The sequence below is a fragment of the Pseudozyma flocculosa genome, assembly GCF_000417875.1.
Source record: "Pseudozyma flocculosa PF-1 unplaced genomic scaffold scaffold00015, whole genome shotgun sequence".
NCBI lineage: Eukaryota > Fungi > Basidiomycota > Ustilaginomycetes > Ustilaginales > Ustilaginaceae > Pseudozyma > Pseudozyma flocculosa.
The window spans coordinates 370,683-384,353 of record NW_006920883.1 but is presented as its reverse complement, the minus strand read 5'-3'; the positions used below and the strand labels follow the sequence as shown (position 1 = coordinate 384,353).

Sequence of the window (13,671 nt, the reverse complement as noted above, 5' to 3'; positions counted from 1 at the left end):
TGGATCCTCGGACGCGCTGCGGCAATCGNACGGAGCCGGCGCGGCCACTGCCGCTGCCGGTGCCGCCTCGACGCATGTGCCGACAAACTCGCTGGGACTGGAACCGGCAGCACGCGTCGACGAGCCCGACCACTCGCACCAGGCCTCGTCCACGCTCGTCGACGACTCGACGGCAGTAAACACCCTCACCACGGCAGAGTCGGCGACGTCGGCCTCGGCCGCGCCCGCCATTGTCGCCGTACCGACCTCGCAAATGCCTGACCTCGACAAGGCGGCGCAGCAGCTGACCAGCGGGAGTAGCCAAGGCACCGTCGAGAAGGACGGCCTCGTGTCTGTGCCGACCAGCTCCAAGGGCACGGACGTGACGCCGGTCAAGGGAGCGGGCGCCGGTACCGATCGCCCTGCGGCCGCCGCCTCTTCCACAGCGACCACCAAGCCGGCTGGCACCGCCACAACCGGTTCCAGCGCCAAGGCGCCACCGGCCGCAGCCGGCACGACGGAGAAGGCGCGCGCAAAGAAGCCCGGCTTCGCGCAGCGGGTGATTGCCATCATCACCTGCTCCAGCGGCGCGCGGGCGATGGCCGAGCACGAGCAGCTCGATGAGAAGCGGGCAGGCGCCGCCCACGGCAGATCCGACGCAGGCCGAGCGCGCACCGACGGCAAGGCGGGCGGATCGGCGCTGCCGGCAGGTGTCGTCGTGCCGCCCCGGACACCCAACGCCAAGGGCGGGTCACGCCTCGGCGGCGACGACGGCAGCTCGTCGGTAGGTCCCACGACACCCGGCGGCGGCACGCGGCTGCCGCGCGAAGAGACGGGCGATGTCATGTCGGGAGCCGTGGTCCCGCCCGGCGCGTCCTACGTTGCGCCGGGAGACGTGGCGGCCGCCGACGGTTTGGCCGCGGGGCAACACCGCAAGTCGCGGACGTCGGGCGACGTCAGCAAGACCGAGAGCGACGTCGACGACGACTACGATGATGACGACGACGACGATGATGATGATGACGAAGACGATGAGGATGGCCTCGCCATGGACGGCGACTACCTCGACGACGACGACCAGACCGAAGAGCAACGGCTAATCATGCAAGGCGGCATCGGCATCCCGATCGACGAGTACGGCAACCCGCAGCCGCTCCTCGGCCCCATTGTCAAGGACGACCACGGACGCAAGTGCCTGGTTCTCGACCTCGACGAGACGCTCGTGCACAGCAGCTTCAAGGTGAGTTGGCTCTGCGATGCTGCGGTTCTGCGCGGCCGTGCAGAACACGCCGGAATGCGTCGCTAGTCTGGGTCGCTGACCCCCCCCTCTTGCGCCGCCTCCCCCTGCCCTCCTTGGCCTTGCTCCCCGCCGCCCCTCACAGGTCATGCCGGCCGACTTTATCGTGCCCGTCGAGATCGAAGGCACGGTGCACAACGTCTACGTGATCAAGCGGCCGGGCGTGGACGAGTTCATGCGGCGCATGGGCGAGATCTACGAGGTCGTCGTGTTCACTGCCAGCTTGAGCAAGTACGCCGACCCGGTGCTCGACATGCTCGACATCCACCATGCGGTGCGGCACCGCCTCTTCCGCGAGTCGTGCTACAACCACAAGGGCAACTACGTCAAGGACCTCTCGCAGCTCGGGCGCGACATCGGCGACACCATCATCATCGACAACTCGCCCGCGTCCTACATCTTCCATCCGAACAACGCCGTGCCCATCTCGAGCTGGTTCAACGACCCGCACGACACCGAGCTCACCGACCTCTGTCCCTTCCTGGCCGACCTGTGCGAGGTCGACGACGTGAGGGCCGTGCTCGACGGCGGGCTGTTTTGATGGAGCGAGAGTCGAGCAGGTATGCGGACCGGACACCCTAGCGTAGGCCCTGCAGCATCGTGGTCGTCGTCGTCGTCGTGGTCGTCGTCGTCGTCGTCGTCGTCGTCGTCGTCGCCGTCGTCGCCGTCATCGACACCCTCAGCGTGATCATGGTCATTGCGACTTTGTCGCGCCGCCAGCATCGGTCCCTTGGCAGCAGCTGCAGCCCTCAGCATCGACGATCCCACGGACACTTTCTAGGGCAGACAGACTGAGCGACACGCGTACCAGCATCACCACCACCACCACCACCACCACCACCACCACCACCACCACGCATGGACATTCTTGATACCAGGTGACCTGCCTCTCCCACTCGTCGGGTCCACTCTCGAGCATGGCAGCGCTCAACGCCCATCAATGGGGCCGGGCCGGGCGTCGGCGGACCGACACCATTCTTGTCGTGACGGTTTCGGCCCCGAGGCGCAGTCTGCTTCTGCGATTGACGGCCAGCTTGGCTGCCAAGCACCACCACACTCCTTCACCCTCAACGTTCTACCTGGCTCTCGCCTGTCGCTCGTCGCCATCGCCGTCGCCTACCCCGCGCTTGTCCGCTTTTTCCCGCTCACGCACGCACGATGCCGGCGCTGCCTGCCGAAATCGCCACCGCCGCCGTTTGGGGTCCATACGCCGGGGTCTCCGCTTGGACACCACCGTGCGACGTCCGTCACGCGTGCTTCCAGTCCGCCCGCAAGCAGCCATACAAGACGAGGAGGAAGAACCCCGCCCACCCAACACACACACACACACACGCACACACGCCCGCACACAGTCTCCGGCCCTTAGCATGCTTCGCGCCGGCCAGCCAGCCAGCCAGCCTCCTCTCTCCCATACACAACTCATCGCATATACCCCCCCTTCCTCGTCGATCCTCCCTTTCTTCTTTTGATCTTCGGCCCTCGACCTTGCTCTTTGCCCTCGATCCGCTTCCTTCTTCCGACGAGGGGGGAGGAGGGGGCCAGCACATCGACCGAAAACGACATCACCTTGAATCCTCCGCCTTTGCCCCATCCCACCTGTTTCAGCTCCTTGCCCTGCCCGCCCGCCCGCCTGTCCGCCCCTCTCTTCTTTGTTTGCCCCCCTCTCTCCTTCCGTTCGCCGTCGTCGTCTTTTCGACGCTATCATGATCTCTGTTCCATTTTCGGCTCACCCCCCCCCCCCTTTGTGCCTTTTCGACGATGGCGCCGGCGGTGGTGGCGAGGCGTGTCGATCACGAAGCCGACGTCGTGACGATATCAGAACCACATCGATACGGAGAAGCTCTGCTCGTTCGTTCGTTGGTCGTCGTCGGTTGACGAGCCCGGGGGGTGGGGGAGAGGGGAAGAGAGTGGGGGGGAGGGAGGGAGGAGAAACCGTAAGTACGTCGTGTCTGAACCTCTGCTTGGCGGCGGCGACGCACGACCGATGCGATGCGATGCGATGCGATGCAAGGCCGAAGCTCAGCTCAGCTCAGCTCAGCTCAGCTCACCTTTGTGCGGCTCCGGAACGAATGCCACCACTTTGGCGGCATAAAGAGCATGTCGCCCGGTCCCAGCACGGCTCGCTGCGCGCGCGGTTGCACGTCCTCCCGAAACGAGGTTGCTACCTGATCGGAGCAGGAGGGCGAGGACGAGGACGAGGACGACGAGGCGAACACGTCGATGCGGGATGTATTCGTCATCAATGACGTGGCTAGACCGTCTTTGTCGGACGAGTCGGGACACGCCGCGCCGCCGTCGTCTTCGCCGTCTTCGCCGCCACGGCCACGGCCACGGCCAAAGGGCGCCATGGCACCGTCGACGTCGACGTCGGGCGGAGCGAGCCAGATTTCCTTGTACCCGACGACCTGGACGAAGCAGTTGTAGAACATGTCAAAGTGGGGCGGCGATACGGTGGCCGCGGGGCCCAGCCAGGCATTGAGGATGAGCGCCTCGTCGTTGCCCGGCGGTCGGTAGCCCGGCACGCCCGGCGGTACCGGCGGCGAGGAGTAGACGTAGTCCGGCAGGATCATGTCGCGCCGTAGGTCGGGGAACTGCGAGAGGAGGTCGTGTTGCGCCAGGTAGAGCGGCTTATCCTCTGCCGCCGCCGCCGCCGTCGGGTCCGCCGCAGCCTGGGCCCAGCCGGATAAGCGGAGAAAGTCGGACCAGAGGATGATGTCCTGCCCCCAGTCGTCGTCGGTGTACTTTGCGCCGACCTCGACGGGCACCACGCGACCTGGTCCGGCGATGCGTTCGAGATAGTCGGCCGATGCCCAGCGCGGTGCGCCGCTCGCCGGCGGCGACGACGACGGCGCCGCGGACGGGAGGGGTTGGGACGCGGGCCAGTCTTTGGCAAAGCCCCGGACGATAAAGGGCCGTCGGCAGCTGCCGCGGTCGTCGTCGGATCCGGATCGGTCGAGGAAGGTGGCGAGCGAAGGAGGCGAATCGAAGCTGTCGATGGTGCCGTCGGCCAGGCTTGTGGGCTGCAAGGGGGCGCCGCTGCCGCCGTCGATGGCTGCGTGGTACTCGACTGTCTCTAGCCTGGACCGCTTGGCCGGGCGAGTATGCTCTGCAGCGGGCAGTAGGGCGGGGGAGAGGGGCGAGGCGATTGCGGTCTGGGCTGCGCGGATGAGGTCGTGGATCGCCTCGGCTCGACCGGGTCCGGGAGCGCCTGCGACGATGATGGCGAGGTCGAGGTCGCGGACGAGGGATGTCCAGTGCGGGTGAGCGGCGGCGTGCGATGGCTCGAGGAGGGCGAGGGCGGCGCAGGCCTTGAGGAGGATGGCGTCGGTGTAGAGGCGCCGCCAGCAGGTGGGGATGTCGGCGTAGTGGAAGCTGAGGAAGGCCTCGTCACACAGGCGCCCCACTGCGGCGAGGTTGCGTGCGAGGGAAGAGTATTCGTGGCAGCTGCGCGGGCTATCGTTGCCGGTGGCGGGGAGGGAGGCATGTTTGCCGCCACCGCCGCCGTCGATGGCTCGCAGCAAGGAGCGGAGGGCGCTGCGGAGGAGGCCGAGGGCGGGAGGGCTGCAGCCTTGGAGGTCTGCCGTGGCGGGGTCAAAGAGGGTCGACGACGGCGACGCGGCGGCCTCTCCGACGGCGACGAGGCATCTTGATATGAGCTCGAGGTGGTCCATGCATACGGCGTGGCTTTGCTCGCTCGCTCGCCGGCGGTGGGTGGTGGTGGTGGTGAAAGGAGGAGGAGAGAGCAACACGAGCAGAGGCCGCTGCCGCTGCCGCTGCCGCTGCGCTGCGTTGCGCTGCGTTGCGTTTTCCACGCGCGCGTCACTTTCTTGGGGTTGTCAGGTGGAGGCTGCACTGCCACTCGAGGCTGCTGCACCCCGTCGTCGTAGGCTGAGCCCCTCTGTGTGTCTCTCCTTTCTCTCCTCCTCTCCTCCTCCTCCTCCTCCCTTCCCCCCTCTCCCCATCTTTGGGGTCGCCGCTTCGCAAGCCACCGATCCGCACAACCGCCTCCAACACCGACAATCGCAGCACAACCATCGCCCATCCCTCCACCGCCCTCGCATCTCTGCCTCGGGCCGCCGGCTCACCCAATCCCTCCCCCGCCTCGTCTGCTCGCCCCCTCCTCCACGCCCTCTTCCATCTCACCGACGTCGCGCACACCACCACCTCACCGCTCGCCACCGCTTCCACGTAGACCCCTCCATGGCGCAGACAAACGACAAAGAAGATGCCAGCTCCATCGGCTCGGCCACGCAGCAAGCACAGCCCAGGCCATCCACCCGCGCCGCACCAAAGACAAAGGCAAAGGACAGGAGGGCCGCCTTCATCCGTCAGGCCTCCCTCCCCCTCCAGCATCAACCGGCGGCCAAAACAGACGGAGACAACCAGGACGGCCATGACGACGACCCCGGCAGCGCCTCGCAGGCACCCGCAAACGACGGCCACGTCTCGCCCGGTCCACCCCCGCTCCACACACGCTGGGTTCACACCCTCGAGACGGCCAAGGGATGGAAGGCCTTCGGTGCGAGGGACAGCCGCCGCCTAGAGGCTTCCTGGCGAGCAATGCAACAGTCTGGCTGCTCCTCGGGGGGCCCGTCCGACCCCGACCAGACCGAGCGTGACGCCGACGACGACGAGCAGTGGTCCGCCCTCGATCCAGACGACGACGCGCCCGTCTGGAGGGTCCCCGTAGGCCAGGACAAGCTCTACGACGCAGACCTGCGACAGCTCAAGGCGAGTCATGACAATGGCCCCCTCGACGATGCCCTGCATGCCCCGTCGCTGACCCCGCACGCATCCCATCCCTCCCCTCTGCCCTTTCGTCTCGCCCCGCAGATGGCGCCCGTCTTCTGGAAGGACCCAAAGAAGCTCGACGTGCTACGCGCCAGCTGGTTCTACGAAGCCAACAAGCTCACGCCCTGCGTCGCCGCCCTCGCCGACGAGCTCGAGGCAAAGTTCCTCGAAATCCAGCCCTGGCTCTCGTCGTACACCGACGAGCTCAAGTCGTCGCTCTCGCTCGGCGCAGAGGCCGAGGCAAAGCTAAAGTGCCCGCTCAAGTCGATCAAGAACGCCTACGTCATCTTCCAGGGCCCGCGCCTTGCCCGGCTCTACACCGAAGACTTCACCGCGCGCATCTCCAAGCAGTTCTTCACCGCCTGGAGCGGCGAGCACGGAGGCGGCCAGCTCCTCGTCCGAGGATACCAGACCCTCGTCCAACTCCAGGAGGCCAAAAAGGGTGGGCGCGGAAGCGGCAGCGGGAACGGCGCGTCTTCGTCCAAAAAGAGCCGGAGGGCACCGTCGACGAAGAGGGCGGCCAAGCGGCGCTCGCTCGCCACCGTCTCGTCGGCCCACCATACCGAGGCAGAGACCGAGGTCGACGACGCGAAGAAGGACGACGTGGCCAAGGACCTGCAGGACGCGCTGCAGGAGAACCAGGAGGTCCTCAAGAGCTCGACGACGGCCGCAGCAGACGATGCAGCGGAACAGCAGGCGACGACCGAAGGTCAGGCCGGCGCCGAACAGGCCGACGCCGCCGACGGCAACCCCAACGCGTCGAAGCCACCGGCCCGCAGCGATTCAGGCGTCACGGTGTCGACGGGAACGTCGATCGACACGGCGCAGGCCACGCCCTCGGTCGATGTCAGCACCACTCATGCCAACGCCACGACGGACTCGGCCAAATCTGGCGCCGGTGCGCGCCTGCGGAGCCTGGCCATGGCCGCCAGCAACCGCTCCTCTGCAGCCGCATCGAGGAACGACCTGCTCAGGAGCGTGGCCAGCCGCTTCGGCGCGTGGGCCGGCGGCAGCGGCGAAGCCGGCGGCGCAGAGGGTCTCACGACCAAGCAGCAGCAGGAGATCGCCAACTCGTTCAAAGAGGCGCAGAGGAGGGCGCAGGACCTGCCGGCGTCCGAGTACGAGACGACCGACGACGAGCACCACCACAACGACGGCGATGGCGAGCACGACGACGATGGCGACGATGACGGCCACGAAGATGACGACGAGGACAGGCCGCTGAGCGACGATCCCGAGGCGTTTGACGATGCGGAAGAGCAACGCGAAGAGGCCGAAGAGGAGGCGCACCCGCCAGAGCTGCTGCTGGCCGTCCACGGCATCGGCCAGCGGCTCGCTGGCGACTGGAAGAGCTTTGATTTTGTCGTCGCCATCAATGCGTTCCGCGAGCTGGTGCAGCAGCGCATCGACACCGTCAAGGCGCCCTCGGACATTGGCGGCGGAGGCCTCAAGGCGCTCGCCAACGGACGGCGCCTCCAATTCCTCCCCGTCATGTGGCGCGCCGGATTCCACGTCGGCGAGGCCGACAAGCAGGCGGCGGATGCGGCGCTCGACGAGGAGGACGAGATGTTTGACAACGGGCTCGAGCTCGACATGGACCACATCTTTGTGAGTTCTCGCGCTGCCGCGGCGCCGACGGCCGGTGTACGCTCTGCTGATGTCGATCTGGCCCTGCCTTTTCTCGTGCCTCTTGGCCCACTCGCTCGCAGGGCAACGAGGGCATCCCCATCGTACGGACGATGACGCGCGAAGTGCTGATGGACATTCCCATGTACCTCTCGCACCACCGCCAGCATATTATCGACTCGGTGCGGAGGGAGGCCAACCGGCAGTACCGCGTCTTTGTCAAGCGCAACCCGCGCTTCGAGGAGCGCGGCGGTAAGGTGCACATCATCGCTCACAGCCTCGGCAGCGCCATTGCGACGGAAATGTGGGTCTCGACGTGGCGGAATGCGTCAGGCACGCGGCACGCCTTGTGCGCCGGGAGCTGACAGCTGGACGACCTCTTGCCTGCCCATGGCGCGATTGTAGCCTGTCGATGCAGCCGACCAAGGTACCGCTGGTCAAGGACCTCGGACCCAGCGAGGCGCAAAAGGTCGGCCACAGCAGGCTCATCTTCAACGTCGAAAAGTTCTTTGCCGTCGGATCACCCGTCGGCATCTGGTTCGTCCTCGTGAGTTTGCTTTGCGGCGGTCTCCCCGGTGTTTGCCATCACCGGCGCTCGTCACGCTCAGCGCCTTGTCTCGTGCCTGCGCCTCCCCCTCGCCCTGCCCTCGGATAGAATCGGAGCCAGCTGGTGGCGAGACGCGGCCGCGAGTGCCGCTCGTCTTCCGACGAGGCCGAGAGCGGCGTGCCCAACCGCGCCGTGTCGCTCGACGAGGAGGGCAGGTACGGCTGCATGAGCGTAAGCGGCTTCTACAACATTGCCAACCAGTTCGATCCCGTCGGTACGAGGTGTACGCCGTGCGTCGACGTCAAGTGAGTGTCGCGCACGCCCCGGTCGCGTCGGTGCGCGGCGACGGACTGCTGACGAGCGCATGGCGAGGGCTGTGCTGTGTTTGCTTGGTTTGGTTTTTCGCTTGCTCTGGCACGACCCGCTTCCAGATACAGCAAGCTGGTCAAGCCCGTGGCTCTGTCCAAGGCGACGCGCGCCGTGCTGCGTGCCGATCCCAAGGCTATTCCGCCCGAGGCGGCCACCTCTACGACGACGACGACGAAAAAGGACGGCCGAAGGGAAGGCGATGACGCCGCCGCGGCAACGGAAGACAAGGCGGCCAAGGCCAATGCGACGTCGGGCGCCACGGCCACGTTTTTCTCGTCGTGGGGTCGGAAAGCGGGTGGGGCTGCGGCGGCGCTGTCGTCGTCGTCGAGCGCGGGCAAGGGGGCCCAGGAGACCAAGCCAGCTGCGTCCAGTGACAAGGCGGAGGATGACTCGACTGGCGCTGCCGCCGCCGCAAAGGACGAGGACGGGCCTTCAGCCGCGTCGGGATGGTTGGACGCTGCGTCCAAGGCGATCAAGCGGAGGTCGATGGGATCCGCCTCGGGCCACGGCGACCAAGACGGCGACGCCTCGGACGGCGACGGGGATGACAGGGCCGATGCGGTGGCGGCGACGACGCACGCCGACGAGGACGGCGACGACGTGCGGTCGCGGATCCGGGCGCGTGCCAAGAAGGAAGAGGAGAAGCAACGGCGCAAGGCCGAGGAAGAGGAGCGGGCGGCCAAGGAGGAGATGAGCGAGGCGCGGCGGCAGCGGGCCGAGGCGCGGCTGCGCGCCCTCAACCCGATGCAGCGCGTCGACTTCTACATGCCCCTCGAAGGGTACAGCCTGCTCAGCACCATCAACCAGTACGCGGTGAGTAGCGGGGCGACGTTAACGTCGACGTGGACGTGGACGTGGACTTGGACGTGGAGCTGCGCGGGTCGTTGGGTCGACGGCCTGTGAGCTGAACCTGCGATGCTTTCTTGCCTCTCTCTCGTCCTCACTGCCTCACTGTCTGGCTGTGGCAGGAGCTGATGACGGCGCACATGTCGTACTGGAGCCGGGCGGACCTGGCGGATTTCCTGGTGGCGCAGCTGCTGTCGGACGACGAGCGGCTGGCAAAGAGCCTCGAGTTCAAGGCGGTGGAAGGGTGGGAGTAGCCGTCGCCGTGGTTGGTCGATAGATGGTCGCTTTCGCTCTGCGCTGCGTTGCGTTGCGACATGACGTGCTGTGCTGTGCTCTACTGTGCTGTGCTGTGCTACTCGTTTGCCAATCTGATGGTGTTTATTTCTTTGGCCTGCGGGTGGCGGTGGCGGTGTCGGCGAGGCACGGCGCGGCGAGGCGAGGCGAGACGGAGGGATGCAGGCCCCGCGTCGGGTGACGACAGCCACAGAGAGAGAGAGAGGTAGAGAGAGAGAGAGAGAGCGAGGGTCAGGCCAGGTGGCTGGCTGCACAGCCATGTATGGCCTTGCTCGCCTGCCTGTTCTTGCAGTAGTGGACCCCGGCCCCCCTGTGCGGGTGCATGGGCCCACGTTGGCTGGGCTCCGATACAGAGGCAGCGGCGACCCTCAGCCTCTCTCTCTCTCTCACTCTCACTCTGCCTGCCTCCCTCACCGGCAACCACATTCACCACCACCACCGACACCAGCAGCAGCGCGTGCCGTCTGCTCGGACCATGCCAACCACGCCCTCACCAGCGCCACAACCACCGTCCGCATCCTAACTAGACGATCCCCCTTCCTGGCCTTGTCACCCCTCGACCTCCTTCCGCGCTGCTACGGATACACGCTCCCTTGGATACCACCTCTCGCCCTCCTCGCTGCTCGTCTCCCCTGCTGGCGCTATACCAAGCCCTCCTGCACCTTCATCCACTCCTTACTCGGATCCACGTCGCGCCATGTCACAACCCAAGCTGTGAGTGCTGACACTCTTGTCTGCCGCCGCCAGTGCCACAGTGCTAAGGTGGACCCCGGGCCACCGCTGACACGCCCATCCTTCTCCTTCCCTGCGACCGCACAGCACGCTGCGGCCGCCCCCGCACCGCGAGTTCGTCCAGGGCTACCCGGGCATCGCAGGCTCCTCGACTCGCTCGCCCGCCCACCTCGCCGGCAACGTCGAGGTCCGCCTCGGCACAAAGGGCCTCAAGGCCGCCTGGCTCCGCATCGAGCTCCGCAAGCTAGAGACGCTCCCCGGCGGCGAGAGCTGGGGCGAGCTCATCGGCAGGGGGCCCATCGACGTATGGACCGCCAGCAAGCAAGAGGCCTTCAAGAGCGAAGACGAGAGGGGCTGGGAAGTGCTCCAGACGGCCGACTTTCCCTTCCAGGTCGCCATCCCAGAGGGGCTGCCCCCGAGCGCAAAGCTCGACAAGCAGGCCGGCGTCGCCTACGAGCTCGTCACCAGCCTCTGCGTCCGCTCCAAAAAAGGGCCTCCTGCGCAAGGAGACGACGTCGTCCATCATCCAAAACACCCACCCCATCTGGCTCGAAAAGCACGAGCTCCACTCGTCCTGGCCCGTCTACCACTATCCCGACGAGCACGAGACCGCCCTTGACGGCATCCGCGTCAAGCTCCACCGCAGCCAGACGTGCTACGGACCCGGCGACCAGGTCGACGTCCGCATCCTCGTCTCGTCGGACAGCGTCTCGCCCGTCAAGCTCAAGAATGTCTCGTTCAGCATCCGCGAGACCATCACCTTCCGCGGCGGCACGCGCAAGGCCTTTGGCTCCAAGAGCGCAGCCAGCCAAAAGACCGAGACCCTCGCGAGCAAGACCAAGCCCCTTGGCAAAAAGGTCTACAAGGGCGACATCCACACCTTCGACCTCAGCTGCACCATCCCCAAATCCCACACCCTCATGACCATCCAGACGGCCAAGCACATCGAGGTGGCCTACACGCTCCGCGTCCAGGTCGAGGCGGGCAAGAAACCCATCATCCTCGACCACCTCCCCATCACCCTGTCCAACTTTGCCCGCACCGTCAGCGACGCCACCGTCGACAAGATCGGCTTCGTCCCGGGCCTCTCGGTGCCCGCCGCCAACGCCGCAACCTCTGCCTCGGCCACCAGCCCAGACATCGAGGGCGCGCCCACCAGCGACGGCGCCGAATCCATCTACTCGTCCGGCGGCCCCACCATCACTCGCTCCCAGTCGTTCGCAAACTCGAGCTTCAACGCGCCCTACGCCGGCTATCCGGCCTCTGACCTCCGGCGCAGGGACACAGTCATGACCCAGGGCACCGCCGTCAGCGGACCGGGCATGGCTGGCCGAGGCGTCCCAGGCCAGGTGTTTTCGTGGGGCCAGTACGGCGCAGCGCAGCCGTTTGGCAGCGAGGCGCCGAGGCCCGCGTTTGCCGGGCCGCCAAGCATCTTTGAGGGACACGAGCTCGCTCCCGAGGAGAACCGCGCCCTCTTCCACGCGTCCAATCGGCCCCAGAGCGCCCTCATCCTCGGCAGTGGCGTCGACCCCGTCTTCTTGCCCGCCAACTCGCGGCCCAACAGCGGTGCGCGTCCCGGTCAGGCCGAGCGCCAGGTCACGACGATACGCGAAGGCTCCGAAGAGATGCAGGCCGGCGCCGCCTCTCTAGCGTACGACGGCGCCTCGCTCGGTCAGCCGCAACGCCAGCGCTCGCTCTCCAACCCGGGCGCGCCGACGTCTCAGCACGGGCCGAACCTGGTACGCCCTGACCCCGTGCGTGGTCCGATCAACTCTGCCGAGGCGGAAAAGGAGCGGCTGTACGAGCGCGCGCGGCAACAGGCGGAGCGCAACCAGAGGCGCGCCGACGAGCGCCGCGCCCAGTACGGCCAAGGCACCATCCCGCCCACGCTGGACCGCGATGCCCAGACGTCTATGTCGAACCTGGCACCCGCGCAGGGCCAGACGCTCAGCGTCGGTCCATCTGCAGCCGAGGAGAAGGCGCGGCTGTTTGAGCGCGCCCGCGCAGAGGCCGAACGCTACCAGGCCTCGTTCTCGCAGGGCGCCCAGTTCCCGCCCGCAGCCGCCGCTGGCGGCAGCAGTCCCTTGGCCTCTCCGCACAACCTGGACGATACCCGACGCGCGAGCGCCCAGTACTGGCTGCAGGAGGGAGCGGGTAGCGGATCGGCGGCGGCGACTAAGGCTCCGCAAGCGTCAGCAGCTGCTGCAGGCTCGGCATCCGCTTCAGGCTCGGCCGCCGGGCCAGCAACGACCGCGGCCACAGCCACGACGAGCGTATCGGGTCGACCGGCGCCGTACCCGACCTACATGTCGGCCGAGGAGGAAAAGCGAAGGCTGTACGAGCGAGCCAAGGCCGAGACCGAGGCGTTCCAGCGTGGCGAACTCCAAGATCACCAACAGCCGCAGCAGCCCCAGCAGCGCCGATCAGGCAGCTACACCGACCACGAGGCGTCCGGCTCGATGTCGGGCCACCAGGCCGCCGCCTCGTCCGGCAGCACCTACACTGTGCCGCCGGGCGGATGGCCGAGAGAGGCGCCCACGATGTCGATGTCGGATTCACAGGCTGGTCAGGGTTCTTCGGCAGCGGCGTCGTCGGCGCCGCCCCTGCCTGCAGGCAGTGCAGTGGGCGAAAAGGAGCAGCTGCGGAGGTACTACGAGGCGCAGGACGCCGTGGCACGCCACCAGGCCACGGCCAACCCAGGAGGAGGCGCATCTGGCAGCGCTGCCGGGGGATCGGGTGCGTCCCCGTCGCAGCAGCACGGCTCGTCGAGCCAGGACCATGCGGCCTTGTACGCCCCCGAGGTGGCGCAGGCCGTGGTCAACGCGACACCGCAGCAGCCTTGTGACACCTTCGGCTCGCCTCGTCGAGAGCCCGGCCAGGCGGCGCCGTACGGGGGCAGCAGTAATGGGTCCGCTGGCGTTTACGCGTCGCCGCAGCAGCAGCAGCAGCAGCAGCAGCAGCCTCCTTCATCAAGCGCCCAGTCGTACCTGACGGAGGCCGAGCAACAGAGCGCGCGGGAAAAGGAGAGGCTCGCCACTCATTTCGCCAAGAAGGCCGCACGGGCCGAGGCGCGCGCCGCCGCGTCCGCGAACAGCAACGCTGCATCCCCAGCGATGGTCGGCGTGGCAAACGGCGGCTACGCGACGGGGCAGCCAATGCAGCCTGGCCTCTCGGGCACGACAACGCCCAC

General features: G+C 67.1%; 4 protein-coding genes across 4 annotated transcripts in view; 3 read left to right on the top strand and 1 right to left on the bottom strand.

Moving 5' to 3' along the window:
• Nucleotides 1-253: 253 nt before the first annotated feature.
• On the top strand, nt 254-1,817 carry PFL1_04614 (uncharacterized protein; the record flags this gene model as incomplete). The annotated part of the gene is made up of 2 exons (XM_007882140.1): nt 254-1,219; nt 1,362-1,817. 2 exons carry the CDS (start codon nt 254-256, stop codon nt 1,815-1,817), a joined length of 1,422 nt encoding a protein of 473 aa, XP_007880331.1.
• Nucleotides 1,818-3,091: 1,274 nt separating this feature from the next.
• Nucleotides 3,092-4,947, bottom strand: PFL1_04613 (uncharacterized protein; the record flags this gene model as incomplete). The annotated part of the gene is made up of 2 exons (XM_007882139.1): nt 3,092-3,118; nt 3,325-4,947. The coding sequence occupies 2 exons, from the start codon at nt 4,945-4,947 to the stop codon at nt 3,092-3,094; spliced, it is 1,650 nt and encodes a 549-aa protein (XP_007880330.1).
• A 529-nt stretch (nt 4,948-5,476) lies between these two features.
• On the top strand, nt 5,477-9,709 carry PFL1_04612 (uncharacterized protein; the record flags this gene model as incomplete). Its single annotated transcript, XM_007882138.1, has 6 exons — nt 5,477-7,675; nt 7,777-7,997; nt 8,099-8,240; nt 8,349-8,545; nt 8,672-9,422; nt 9,578-9,709. 6 exons carry the CDS (start codon nt 5,477-5,479, stop codon nt 9,707-9,709), a joined length of 3,642 nt encoding a protein of 1,213 aa, XP_007880329.1.
• Nucleotides 9,710-10,446: 737 nt separating this feature from the next.
• The window catches only part of PFL1_04611 (uncharacterized protein), a gene marked incomplete at both ends in the record, with an annotated part of 4,364 nt that continues 1,139 nt past the window's right edge, over nt 10,447-13,671 (top strand). Inside the window, 3 exons of the mRNA XM_007882137.1 lie at nt 10,447-10,463; nt 10,569-10,956; nt 11,039-13,597. Coding sequence (XP_007880328.1) covers nt 10,447-10,463; nt 10,569-10,956; nt 11,039-13,597 — 2,964 coding nt within the window. The remainder of the gene's footprint in view (nt 10,464-10,568; nt 10,957-11,038; nt 13,598-13,671) is intronic.